Here is a 13,768-nt window from a genome sequence, read left to right as displayed (position 1 = left end):
TGTTGCAGTCAATCAAGAGAAACCAGTGATGAGAAAGTGAGCAAAACATGGTCATTCCCTGCTGCCCAAGACTCCAGCAGCATACAGCTCAGCTTATGGCAGTCAGCTGTAACGTCCAGCCCCACTGACATGGCAATTGCTTGGGAGTTAACTGAGGTAGCACTACAATGATTCCTTTTTCTCCCAGAGCAATCCATTTCAGCAGTTCCTCGTAGCCAACCAGCTTCACCTGAGACAGAAATATACACTGTGATTAGAACAGTGCCTTCTCGAAGCGTGTGATTTTCAAATCATTGCAGTATTGACAAAAGAAATGTTGGTTGTCCTGGGTTCAGCAGTAGCGGTCATTTTTCTCCTTCTTCATAGCTGCTGCAGTGCTGGTCTATTGCTGCCTTACTAGCCAATATCCTTAAGTGTCACTTACCAACCAAATGAATGATTATTAAAGGTAACTGAAAATTAGTTGCAAAATAATTACAAGCCATAATTTACTACAAGCAATAAAGGTAGTGCTAGTGGGTCTTGAGACATACTTAGGGCTGTAAAAAAGGTACAAACACTTTTCAGAAGTCTGGGATGGGACTGTGGTCTAAGCAGGGATCTAGGTGCTGCAGTACACACCTTTGTATCACCTAGTTCCAAAATGCTCATTTCCCATAGTGGAGCTTGTAGTCTTGAATGAGCACCAATTCCTTACAGAGTGCAGCCAGGTATCGCAAACAAAGCAGACCTGGAGAATCCCTCTACAGAAACCACACAAATAGGGTGAGACACACCAGCTGCTGACATGCTGAAAACAGTGGAGTAGCTGAAGACCAATCTATTGCTGAGGAACATCCTTACTCTCCTGTGCACATACACTCTTGATGCCTATTCAAGATTCATCTACAACACTTCTGAAATTTCTCTGTCTTCCCTGGCACAAAGTTGTCTTGGCTGAATGTCATATGGAACTAGAGGCAGTCCAGAAACACCCGTAATGCATTCATTTCAGCAGCTAGTGGACATCCAATGCATGAGAACAGAGCTAAGCCAAAGAGAATCCCTACCTTAGCTGCACAGTGTTGATACTAAGCTCTATAAATTTGCTTCCATTGGGTTACACTGCTGATAATGTAGGTGTGGCATCATGTCCTCAACTTCTGACTACCACTTGCTGTAAGACATGTCTAGGGTTGCACTGCTCTACTATTTAGCCTCCATGGGCATTGAAAACCTCTGTGTGCTTTTCTTTTGTGCAAGGCTTTGACTTGCACAATTACAGCAATTACAGTCTCACCAAAATCATGAGGATGGCTATTTATAAAGAAAGGTCATGCTGAGTTTGAGGCTACACAGGAAACAGGAGGGGCAGCACACTTGTTTTCCCCTAGTACTTGGCCTCCTTAGTTTGCAAGCTAAAACATACCTCACCAACAATTCAGTTTAACTTTGTTGGAGAGGAAACATCCCTCTGGGAGGACTATGACAAAGAGGTCCCAGAATGAAAACAAACATTTGCTGGGTCCCTTCCAATGTACTCTGTCCTGAGCTATGCATTCCCAAAGAGGCCAGAAACTGAAAGAAACATAATGGAACATGACAAATCCTAGAGGTGTTTTCCTTCAGAGCACATTCATTTCTTGCAATGTTAAAAGCCTTGCTGTTCTAAAGGGGAAGAGTGAGGTGTGTTGTCTTTTACCTGTGTTTCCCCAAGCTTGGCTTGTGGCTCACCAAGTACCAGAGTCCCAGAGACCGGCCACTCAAGGAAGATGGCATTGACTTTCCCCTCTTTAGGGCTGAAAGTGTACCTGGTTGGAAATGGGGAATAGAAATGCATGTCAGTTTTGCCTTGTAAATTTTCTGAAGTGATACACAGAGTGCTTTCAGGACTGGAAAAATGCATTTGAAGATTTAGTGTTACGTTTGCACACACACAACCGTCTTTCCAGGCAATTTATAGTCTTTGATAAAGTACTGATCCTTGAAAACATGTTCCAACAAACTAGATGGAATAGAGACTATTAAATAACTGAGTTCAGAGGTAAACATCTGCATCATAGTATCTCACTGCTGGTCAGCCATCAAGGAGGGAGATACTCTCACTCTCTTTCCTTCCTTTAGTTAACAATGTTTTATTGCTCTTGGAGGCTAAAGCCAGATAGCCAAATCTTACTAGTAACTGCAGTAAAAAGACCCACTGAAGTGGAGAAGAGAGACAAGACCTGATGGATTGTTAAGGTATTACATACAGCAGCTGTGAGGCGCAGAGGAGAGTCCAGAGACTGGTTGAATTAAGTGACCAGACAATTGCAGTTCTCTTCCCATGCATTTTTACCTTAAAAAGTAATGCAGGATATGCTAGACTGGTTTCTAGTTTCTTTCTCTCTGAAGAGTGACAAGACCTTTGTGCAGATAAACACTTCATAGCAGTTTTATATTTCCAGATTTTTTTTTATATAGTTTCTGTTGCCAGCTACACTAAGAAGCACAAGATCACTAAGGAAACATCTGCAACCTTCCCTTCAGCCTCAGCATCATCCCAAACCTACGGTCTCTGGCACCCATTGCCCACCTACAGTTCTATGCACACTTTTATGCACAGTTACTTAAACTGACAAAAGGGTTAATTTCTTCACACACACATATAGCAGTGATTTCTGTAGCACCAAGTCATCATTAAGAATTTCAAAGGGTCACATACACTGTTAAGGGAAGAGCTGATTTTGATTCAGTCACCTTACCACACTCCTGGGGTGGATGTGTCATTCTGTGCTCTCCATGGTTTTGTTCCATAGATGGCTTCTCCATTGACTTTCAGCCAGGCACCCATCTGCCTCAGGCGCTCCTCAAATACAACGGCAATGCGACCATCATGAGTGGGCCCAATATTCATCAGGAGATTACCTCCACAAGATACTGTTTCTACGAGTTGCTGAAATGTTTTTAAGCACATACACAGAGCATATGGTCATAGTTAATAAAATCATACATTTGAAGTACTTACCAAAGTCTGCCATAACTCATTCAGCTCATCATTCTGAAGCAGTATGTTACTGTGGTATGTTTAGACTTTCGGGGTTCATCCCAACAGTCAATACAAAATTTAAGCTCCCATGAAACAAAGCTCTGCTGGCAATTTTTATGGCAGAAAATAGTCCAAATACATTTCTGCACCAGTATGTCCATCTGAATCTACATTAGAATCAGAGCCTACAACTTTTTAACATTTCGACTTCTAGGGTTTTACCAATAGAAGGGATAGATGATTTCTCTACATGAGAGAAGAATAAAACTAATAGATGCCACTTCAGTTTTACTGAAGCTAAGAGGAGCAACTTCCTTTTTATTCTTCTGTTTGATGCTCTTCCTGTTTTACAGAGACATCTGTAAAACATGAGCAGGCCTTCTAAAGTCCATAAATATTTGTGTTCACATCCACACTGCCCTCCAGAGATCATGGACTGAGATGCACACAGACAGTTGGAGATAAGCTACTGAATAAATTTATACCTTCTGCCTCTGAAAAGAGGTTATTTCTATTTGAAATTATCTTTTGCAAGACAGTACTAGGAACAGATTTAGCTGAATTTTGCAATTAAATGCATTTATCTGAAAGATGGATCAGTCTTCCTGTCACTCGGTTGTCCTAAGCTTCAAATCTTTTTAATACTTTAAATTAGCAAAGGGAATCAATGTTCCATTAACACCAGCTCTCTGCATCTGCTGGTGTCTACCTGTGTATCTGTAACAAGAGCATTGGGGTTTTTTTTTTTCCTTTAAATGAAGTGGGATGAATGGAAAGTTTCTTGCTACAAGGTAAAAAGGCTATTAAGAGCCAGAAACTGTTTCTAGCTAGAAGGGGGAAAAAGATGTAATCTTCAATCAGGAGTTCTTAAATAGCGACTGTGAAGCTGCAACTGTTTGCTTCTCATCAACTTGGAGGTGCAGCTACAGGAAAAACTTAGTAGAAAAGATAATTATGAAACTATCCAGATCTGTCCTTACTCATGGCGGAAAAAGCTCCCGAGAAACTTACTGAATTTTTACTAACTCATGTTTCTCTTGGTCATTTCTATAAAATTGGTAAGAATTACATGGATATTCCATCCTGCCAGTGCTAGGCTGGAAATTAACAGAATTATTTATTATTTCATTGATTCATTATTCAATTAGAATAATATTTTAATAAAATAGATATATAATAGAGATGCTATATAGCATAACATAATAATCAGGCGGCAGAATCAGAAGTTGCAGGCAACATCTTTGTCCCACTGTACCTTCACCAAGTCCTCGATTGCGAGGTAATCTCCAAGCTGTGCATTCCTCCTGTACCCCCACGACTTGCTGTCAATGGTCATGCAGTTCTCCCACTTGTGAGGGAGGAGGTGGCCGGGGTTATACCGGTCACTACAAGTGTAGAAGCCGCCATGCGTACAGATGCTGCCAACCCCCCAGCGATCATTGGTCACAACTGTGTCCCGGACTGGACTGGAAACAGAGAAATGTTATTATTTTTATACTATAAAATGCAGTCACAGCCAGTGTAGTCCATTTCCACACACACCCCTCACAGAAACTAACATTTAGGATTACTTCTGTACTTATTAATTTACTACAATCAGAATAAGTGCTATTTCAGGAATCCTATTCTCATCCTTTGCTAGTAAAAGGTCCAGACCGGCATTTCTTAGGGAAATATGCACCAGACTTCCATAAAGGTCTGCCAGAAATCAGCCTGTGCTTCACATCCACTACCAGATGTTCAGTCTGTGATGACAACAAGGTACCCATTTTCTCAAATTATCCTGCTCTCCTGTTTGTCTGTGCAGCAGACTTAGGGTAGAACATGATTAGGTAGAATAGCCAACACCATCTTAACTGATTGATTTGCCAAATATGAAACAGTAGTCTTCTAAAGCAAGCTTTGACAGCTCTAGGGAAGACCTGGATTCTGTATTTCAGGAAAATTAGTATTTAGTTAAGCCTTGCAAGTAGAGGTAACAGGTTCCACAAAATATACAGAAAAAAATGAGACAAAGAACACACAGAACAGAACTTGAGATGAAGAGCTAAGCCAGCATCATTATGTACCTGTCATTATACAGCCAGGCCAAGAAACCAGTACTGTTCCAATAAGTATCTGGTGCATTTCCATTCCCATCAGACCAAATTATTTCTGGCTGGTACTTGGTCACAATTTCATAGAGTTCTGGTAATGATTTACTAGTTGGAAACTTTCTTGTCATAAAGGCATTGGCGGCATCCTCAAGGAAGAGAGGATTAAACCATTCGAACAGGGAATGGTATAACCCAAAATGCAAGTCAGTCCTATTTCTAACAGATGTTGCTAGTTCAGCCACAAGATCTTGTTTTGGTCCCACATCAACAGCATTCCAGTTCCAAGAATATTTGGACCCCCATAAAGTAAAGCCTGAAAACAGAAAAATTGAAGGATAAGAAAGGGAAGCAGAGGAGGGGAAGTTATAGTTCCTCTTTCTGAAACATAGTTTACAAGCGTGTTGCAAAACATAAATATAAAACAATTAAAATCATATATGTAATATTGTGATCATGCTATAAAGTATGCTTACAATCTGTTTATGCATGATGATAGTAGCCATAACACCAGAACACCATGCCAGATATGTTTATGCCTTTTTTTTTTTTATACATACATATATACATTTATATTTTCCAGTTCTGCACTACTTAGGATAATTATTCCTTCTCCTTAATTATTCACTCCATTCATATATCTCAATTGAATTAGCCAAAAATACAGCAATTTTCAAAGCATCTACATTTTCACTGAATGTACTGATATGAACTGTGAATACACATTCAACAACTGGAAGATACAAGGCTTTCTCAGCTGCAGAAAGCACAAGCTACCATTTGCATTCAAAGACTATCGTCCTCCCTTCTGTTTATGTCTTATGCGAATGTTCACTTCTTATTTGTCTGGACACTTACAACAGCTCAATCAACTCCTCGGTGCATGCATATAAACTCCTGAAACAGCTTTTAAAGTATCAGCAGGGATTTAACATTTCAGACATCCAGCAATCCAACACAAGTGCAAGTACTACTGCACTGCAGATTTCAACCACTGGCAGAGGAGCTCCACTCTCACCTTCAAACTGCTTTATACTTATTGTCTAATAAATGTTGCGCTATTTTTGTGAACTGCATACATATACTTGTATCTACTAGACAAAACAAGTTCAAAATTCATGCCCCAGGCTACAGGACATACTAAATGAAACACAGTTCTTTTGAAGTCACTGGGAATTACACCACGGGAATCATCAAGATTTTATGTGTGTCAGAGCAGAGATGAAAATCCCAAGTTACCAGTCTTGAACCCACATCTTCCCAAAGACCAACAACATTCACTCCATGTACTTTCATATTGCATCTTAGTATTTTGTACTTTCTTTGCTACCATATTTGCTTACAACCACTTTCTTTTTCTTTTCTCTGCAAAGCATCTTACAATTGCAGTGCCAAAAAAATCAATCACACCTGTAAAGTTACAGACCTAGTTCAAAGTTTTGGCTTCTATACACTGCATCAGGAACAGCTATTCCCTGTGTATGCTTCTAACTCTGAAGCTGACCCTTGGAATATACTCCTAAATTCCTTGGAGAAACCTATGGACCTCATTAACTGCCTGTACATGGTGGCTCTCCATATGTTAAAGGTGCAGAATTCACTTTTTTGGTTTCTCAAGCAATAAATTTCACAATAAAAAATAAACTACTGCAGGAAGCTTAGCTGCCACCCCCTGCTTCAGGCTGTCTTACCTATGGCTACAGAACAATGGCACAATCTATTTTTCCTCCTACGCAAGCTTCATGGCCATAGCTTTTGTGTAAGTAAGAGAGAGGAAAACACATGCACATTTCTTGGGTGGTTCACTTCCTCCTTGGCTGGGTTAGGGCAGGTAAGACTCTGGCTTTATCTCTCAGCAGGAAAGTCACCTAGATTTTTCTACTGTTGACAGAAATACACCAATTACTAACATTCACAGACCTTCCACTTACCTTCATGATGTTTTGAAGTTAAGACAACATATTTTGCACCTGAAGCCTTCAAAATATCTGCCCACTGGTGAGGATCAAAGAATTCTGCTGTAAACAGTGGCCCAAAATCTTCATAACTGAACCCAGGTGGGTAATTTGCCTCCATAAATTTCACATAGGGCTCTCTCTTTTCCTTCTGCCAGTACCACCTACAAGACATAGAGTAACACATGTCTGCTGGTGTATTTTTAGACAAAGAAAATAACTGAAATCATCAGCTGCTATTTGAGTTCACACTTGCACATGCACTGGCAGTATATGACACTGTCAGTAAGATAAAACTGCTTCAGAACAGTGTTAATTATCAAAGATTTCCTTTTCTCTGTCCTCTTTGGCCATGCTGTACATCTTTCAAGCACTCCACTTTCCAGAATTCCCAGAATTTCATTTTGAGCAATGAAACACGGCAGCTACACTTTGGCAAAATGGCAGGCAGTCTTGCTCAGTATCTAAATCCCCAAACCATACCAGAGAGCACACGTAGACAGTCCATGTAAGCAGCTCAGGTGGCACAAAGAATGCACTTTTTCTGGACTAACATCTCTCGCCCTCCTCAAGTCCCACACACCAGGCATCTCTGCTCTGCCCCACACACTGCAACTCTTGCAGCCCACAAACATGCAGGCTAGCAGCTTTACCCCTCTGCCAGCCCAGAGTTCTCTACACCAAATGCAGCGGAGTAACCTGATGTGTGAGTGGCTACTCACAGTCCCAGAGCAAGAGAGAGCTGTGCCTGCAGTGTGCTGCAGCCACTGCACATGTGAGGCTGAAGCAAAGACACCATACAAGAAGGCATGTCCTCCCACAGTAACCTGCCTCTGCAATAACCCCACATGCTTACAAGTGCACGTCTGTCACAGGCTCTAACATACAGGCACACACCTACCTGCCTATCATTGCACTCAGATTTAGGAACTAGAACGAAAAATAAGCTTATGATGTATTTTTGCATTCCTCCTAGCAAAGACAGAGACAGTTTCTATCCTGTATTTCCCATGGCAGTGATCAGTGTTGTCACTATTCCCACTGGTCTAGTCCACAGCAAGGCTTGGAGCTCGGCTCTGTGGTCCAGCCGTGGCCTCTCACCCTCATCATGCACAGAGATCACAAGTCACCAACAGAGCACTATTTATTTTCAACCTGCTCCATCATCCACTACCTAGCAATGAAAGAGAACTCCAGAAACAGCACACAGCAGTCCTTACTGCATAATCAGCCTTACTGCTGGAGGCCTTTTAACAACACCATATGCTGTGATTGCTAATGCTTATGTGAAAAGGATCTGAAAGCATTCACCTTTCTACGAATAAAGCCAACAGCAAAAATCCTGTTGGCAAATTTAGACATAAATGAAAACAAATTGAAATCAAATGAATAAACCAGGTCAGAATCTGAATATTTGAAGCGTGCTTCCTTCTCCTGTCCTGGAGTCCAGAGGTGGACTTTGACCTCAGTTCTGCAAGACGACAGTAACTTTATGGATATTGCTGTAACCTTCCCAAATAGAATACAGCACAAACAAGCACAACTTCTGATAGCCAAAAGGGAAAAAAAGATCTAGAAGAAACAGCTGAGACAGCCTTCTTCATTGAAAGAATCTGGATAAAAACCCCACCCCACTCTGATTCTGAAGTATGTAACTGCATAAAGAAACAGGTAACATCCTCACTACTTTCCCTTTGTCACACTGTTTGCTAACATGAGCACTTCCACTTTGACACGTTAAGATTCTAGAAACATCCTGATGACGGCTGAACAGCCGCAAGGGAAGGGTGATGTTAAAAGTTTATAACTTTCCATCTGAAGCTGCTAACACAAGACCTCACCACCTGACTGTACATGCTGCTTGAACCCAAAGTTAGTGTCTCCCCATCCCCACTGGGAAAGTAATTTATTAGTAGAGTCCACATTTAAAAACTGCTGAAACTCTTGAACATAACTCTGAAAAGAGCAAACATTGTCAGAGAACAGCATTTTGTTTATACTGATGTTAGCTTGTTTACAAATACTGCATTTAAGGTTTACTACAGCTCTGCCACATAGCTGCTGTTATCTTCATATTGTAAATAGTAATGTGACTCACTTGAAGTCATACAGGAAGTATTTGGTAGAGCATAGAAAGAAGGCAGCAAAAAAATTCTAACAGCCAAGGGGCCTGAACCAGTGAATGCACACAAGCCAAAGGTTTTATTCAGCCTTTGAATTCAAATTTTTTGAAGGATCAGCGTTTTAGGCTCTTTTAAGTGGAAAGTACCCTCTAATAACAAAAAAGAAGAAATCCACCAAGAGCAGAGAATGTGCAGAAGAAAACTGCAGGCAGTTTGCCAAGCAAAGGCAGCGATGGGGGAAGTGATGGACTGCTGCGCTCCCCAGACAGTGCAGTACCCCGGCGATCCAGCAGGAGCTGTGCAAGGCTTCTCCAGAGCTGGAGTTCCCCAGTGCCTGACCCCACAGAGCCTGGGGAGAGCCCCATCACCAACCCCTTCACCACAGCCCTGGAGAGGTCTCCTTCTGCCGCTCAACCAACCGCCTCCTTCACAACGCTGTGGAAAACACATCTTTCAGCTCTACAAGCCAACATATTCAAGAGTTTTAGGGCAGGGCAGACACGGTGAGACATACCAGAAGCACATCAAACTCTGCTTCCTTTGTAAACGGCGCCATAAAGCCCGTGGCCTCAGGTGGAAAAAACCTCTTCCCACACATCTCAGCTCCAGGGTTAGCCTGCAGAGGGGTCTTAAACCTAACCACCGTTTAAGGGGGGGTCGCCAAGTCGAACCACGGCTGCCCAAAGACAAGTTTTCCAAGCAAACTCCTCAGAAAGCTGGCAAAACTCAGCCACAGCAGCTGTACCTCGGTGCGACCCTCCCAGCCGCCCCTCTGCAGCAGCGCCAGGGACGCCGGGGCGTTTGGGTTCCACCGCTGGGGAGGCCCATGGGCTGGGCAGGCCAGGGGCCGGGGAGCTCACCAGAACCACTCGCTGCCGAAGCTGGGCACCGAGAACACGCCCCAGTGGATGAAGACGCCAAACTTCGCCTCGTCAAACCAGGCGGGCAGCGGCCGGGTATCCAGCGAGCCCCAGGTGGGCTCATAGCGAGGCCGCCCGTCACCACTCGGCTGCCGTGCGGGCAGCAGCCCGGGCAGGCCCAGCAGCAGGCCCAGCAGCAGGGAGGCGCAGTCGGGTGAGCCCGGCATGGCGGCGGCGGGTTAAGAGAATGCGGCTCCTCAGGGCAAGGGTCCCGGAGCTGCACAGCCACACAGGACGGAACAAGACTCAGCGAGCTACGGCATAAGGCGGGCCGGGGCGTAGGGCGGGCTCTGGCTCTCCCCGCCCCACCGCCCGTTCCACCGGAGCCCGCCGCCCTCCGGCCAAAATGTAGCCTGTCCGTAGCACGCACAGGTGAAGAGCTCCGACTCCGGGCCTGGCCCTGGCCTTGGCCTTACTAAGGCTCAGCCCCGCCCTCCCTGGCTAAGCCAGTAGCGCCGCGGCCTTTCGCCTCCTCTGCATGGAGGAGCGCCAGCCTTGGGAGGCCTCGTCCCCGTCGGTTCCGTGTTATCTCGGTGCTGGATCACAAATTGCCACCTGGATTTTAAGGATTTTAGGAAAATGAAGTAACTTGAGTTCTGCCTTGGCCAGCACCCCACAGTGCCTCTCCAGCCTCCTCCGGCCCAGGCCCTGCTGGCTCAGCCCAGCATGGCCCATTTCTGTTCTGCTTGTGCCGGGAGCACTGGCTATCTCCTTCAGGGCTGCCTGCCGGGGTCTGCTGGATCTGCTGCCTGATCCAGAGCTGAGTCTCATCTGCAGCCAGGGTCTGCATCAGAGGTGGCCTAGGCGGCCTGCTGGGTTTGCCCTTTCTGCCTGCTTCCAACCACAGGCTCAGCTTCCCTTCCCTTTCCCGGGAAGGATAGAGTGTGACACTCGTTGCTCTATAGCTCCTTCCAGCCCTCTTGTACAAAGTGACTTCCAGGGCAGAGAGGTGCCCCAAAGCCTGTCAAGGAAGCCTGTGCGGAAGCTGCCTCCATTCAGTAGATGACATTTGTGCTGTGATCATGGGTGGCAGGCACATATTTTAAAAGATGCATCTTCCAGCAATTTTTTTTTTTTTTTTTTCTGGGCTGATTCTTCTGCAGTCTTTCCTGATGCCCAAATTGTATATTTTTGCATCAGACCCTGGGATGCAGCCATGGCATGGCTTATGTAAAATAATTTGGCTCAATCAGCAAATACTAACTTTCCAAAATCATCACCACAAATGGAAATTTCTTTGGCAATCTCATCAGAACTGTTAAAAATGAACGAGCAGGCAACTGAACTAATTTCTGCCCACCTGGGAAAGCATACACTTTACTGCTGTTCTATGGAAACAGAACTTCAGTTTCCAGAGCCAGTAACCACAGCTTTTATATTTAATCCAAAAATATTGAAGGGCTCTGAGAAGAGGCACTACATATCTTTTAAATGTTTTCATTTATATTAATTGATGACTGTATTAAGTTAGAGACTGATAAAGACCATTGTGACTTCCATGATATCGTTCTTTCTGACTGACTGTTCACATGACTCTGATTTACAAAAGCACTTTGATATCACAATAGGAGCCTCTTCAAATCTCTTTTACATTTAGTGCTGACCTACTTTCTTTCTGTCTTCTTTTACCTTCTCCACTTTAGATGTCACTTTGCTTCACAAAAGGAATCCTTAAACGTTTTTGACCTCTCACTACAGTATCTTTTCTAGTTTGTCTTTGGATTTCTTCATGTTCTCCTTCTCTTTTTGATCACACCAAAGGATTGCAGACTGAGCAGCACCTTTGTGTGGGAATTTTGAAGTAGACTCTGAAGCTCATTCTGTACAGCACACCAAAGTTACACCTTTGGCTCTGTGGCTCAAAAGGCTTTGAATGAAAAATGATGTAAAAAAAGGTTAGTGGGCTTTGGGTCATATCCCTCATATCAGTGACCTGCCATCAACCTTGGTGAGATTTAGAGCAGGAACTGTGTATTTCAATAATGAACTTGATCACATATTTTAAATTTAAAATAATACTAAATAATCATAAATTATATTAATAAATTATTAATATCTAAATTATAATAAATTATTACTAATTATTAATAAATTAGAAATAATTATTAATAAATTAATAATAACAATTAAGAAAAGAAGTAGAAACCACCTCAGTAAGTAGCAGTCATGAGTTACGCTCCTGGTTAAGGCATAAGCAGGTTCAGAAACAGTCACCAGCCCACACAGTCACAGCTACTGAATTCTTCAGTGAGGGTAAAGGTCCTCAGTGCACAGCCACATCTGAAATGATGCAAGCTGCAAAGGGTAAACAATGAAAATAGTACCACTGTAGGATTGTGTGAGTAACACAAGACCAGTGTCTGCAACTGCAGGAAACCTGGGTGCACTGCCCACCTGCGTGATGCTGGAGCCACCAGGCCCTGGCCAAAAAGGCTGTAAGCATGAAGGTCACTGTTGTGCATTGCAAGAAGCCCCTGCCTCTCACTCTCCCTGCACAGCCTTGCTGGGAAAGCTCTGCGCAGCTGGAGAAGGAGCAGGCTGGAGATGGAAATAATGAAGGCAATTCCCTGGGAGATGCTAAGCAGAAAAAACCTTTTGACCTGACTAATGGCCGACATATGAGACTTGTATACTGGATCAATTGCTTCGGCAGAGGCATAGGGTGCTGGAGCTGTATCACTCCTGGAAAGACTGGAAAACCACTGTGCCTGGGGAGCGGCATAAGGCTTGGCAATGAAAGGCTCAGCTGTTGAAAAGCTCAGCTGCTTGGGTGGAAGCAGAGACCAGAAACTGCATTTCACATGGACAAGTTTCAAACTCGACAGGATTTGATTCAGAGCTGGAGAGTGGTAGTTGCTAAAATGTTTTGATACAGCCTGAATGGGACCTTCATATTTGATAGCTGGATAATGTGGCACTGGAGGCATTACAGTACAGGATGAAGTCTTGTCTGTCTATGCCATGGTGCCAGTGGCGTCAGGACAGCAAGGATTTTATTCAAGGCAGAATATAAAATATTTTGCAGTGAAAACGAATCGTGTTGTAAAAGTGTATCTGTAAAGCAACACCAGAAAATGAAACTACGGGTCTTGACTTTGCTTTTGCTGAAGTTGGTGTGCTCCTGCTTCTGATCTGAAAGCCAGGAGAAATACTTTCCTCCCAAAGCCTTGAGTCACATGGTCGTAAACCTGGTTGTGAACAGCCTCTTGCCTGCACCCCAAACATTACAAAGACGAAAGGGAGGGGGAGTCAGGAGATTTGACTCACCTCCCTCCCTGCTCCGCTGCAGGGGTGCGATGCCTTGTGCAACCTCCCGGTTTGGAGGGGACGGGCCGGGGAAGGAGGAGGGAGGGCAGTCTGTTGCACAAACCAGAAATGGTGGTGTCAGTTGCTCGGCTCTTTTATTAACCGATGCTTTTGTTTTCCGAGAGTTGGAAATGACTGGAGAGGGAAGCATTAAGACACCTTTGCTTTGCCCCTGTGCAAACACAACATTTAAGCTCTTACAGACTCCAAACCCCCGTTACGGTCCCGGCGAGGCGGCCCCGCTCCGGCGGGGCGGTCGGAGACGAGGGGCGGCTCTTCCTCTTCAAACTTTCCCTTTCCCCTCCCTCGCCGCTTCTTTCCCTCCTCTTTTCTCTTCCCTGCCCCTCTCGGCTCCCCGACGGCG

At 44.0% G+C, this 13,768-nt stretch overlaps 1 protein-coding gene across 1 annotated transcript; it reads right to left on the bottom strand.

Moving 5' to 3' along the window:
* Positions 1 to 65: 65 nt before the first annotated feature.
* On the bottom strand, positions 66 to 10,301 carry FUCA2 (alpha-L-fucosidase 2). The gene is made up of 7 exons (XM_080616471.1): positions 10,039 to 10,301; positions 7,032 to 7,219; positions 5,077 to 5,416; positions 4,263 to 4,473; positions 2,724 to 2,914; positions 1,682 to 1,790; positions 66 to 229 (listed from the first exon to the last, which is right to left on the bottom strand). The coding sequence occupies exons 1-7, from the start codon at positions 10,263 to 10,265 to the stop codon at positions 89 to 91; spliced, it is 1,407 nt and encodes a 468-aa protein (XP_080472597.1). The 5' UTR covers positions 10,266 to 10,301; the 3' UTR covers positions 66 to 88.
* Between the last annotated feature and the right edge of the window lie 3,467 nt (positions 10,302 to 13,768).

Source organism: Psittacula echo, assembly GCF_963264785.1.
Source record: "Psittacula echo genome assembly, chromosome: 4".
NCBI classification, from domain to species: domain Eukaryota; kingdom Metazoa; phylum Chordata; class Aves; order Psittaciformes; family Psittacidae; genus Psittacula; species Psittacula echo.
Note: the sequence above shows the minus strand (reverse complement) of the source record. Positions and strands in the feature narration are given on the sequence as shown.

Excerpts from the sequence above, each read along its gene's own strand:
- FUCA2 (XM_080616471.1), bottom strand. The coding sequence starts at position 10,265 with ATGCCGGGCTCACCCGACTGCGCCTCCCTGCTGCTGGGCCTGCTGCTG. Across the intron at positions 5,417-7,031 it reads AACTTCAAAACATCATGAAG|GCTTTACTTTATGGGGGTCC; the intron begins GTAAGTGGAAGG and ends TTCTGTTTTCAG. Across the intron at positions 2,915-4,262 it reads CAATCGAGGACTTGGTGAAG|CAACTCGTAGAAACAGTATC; the intron begins GTACAGTGGGAC and ends AAAACATTTCAG.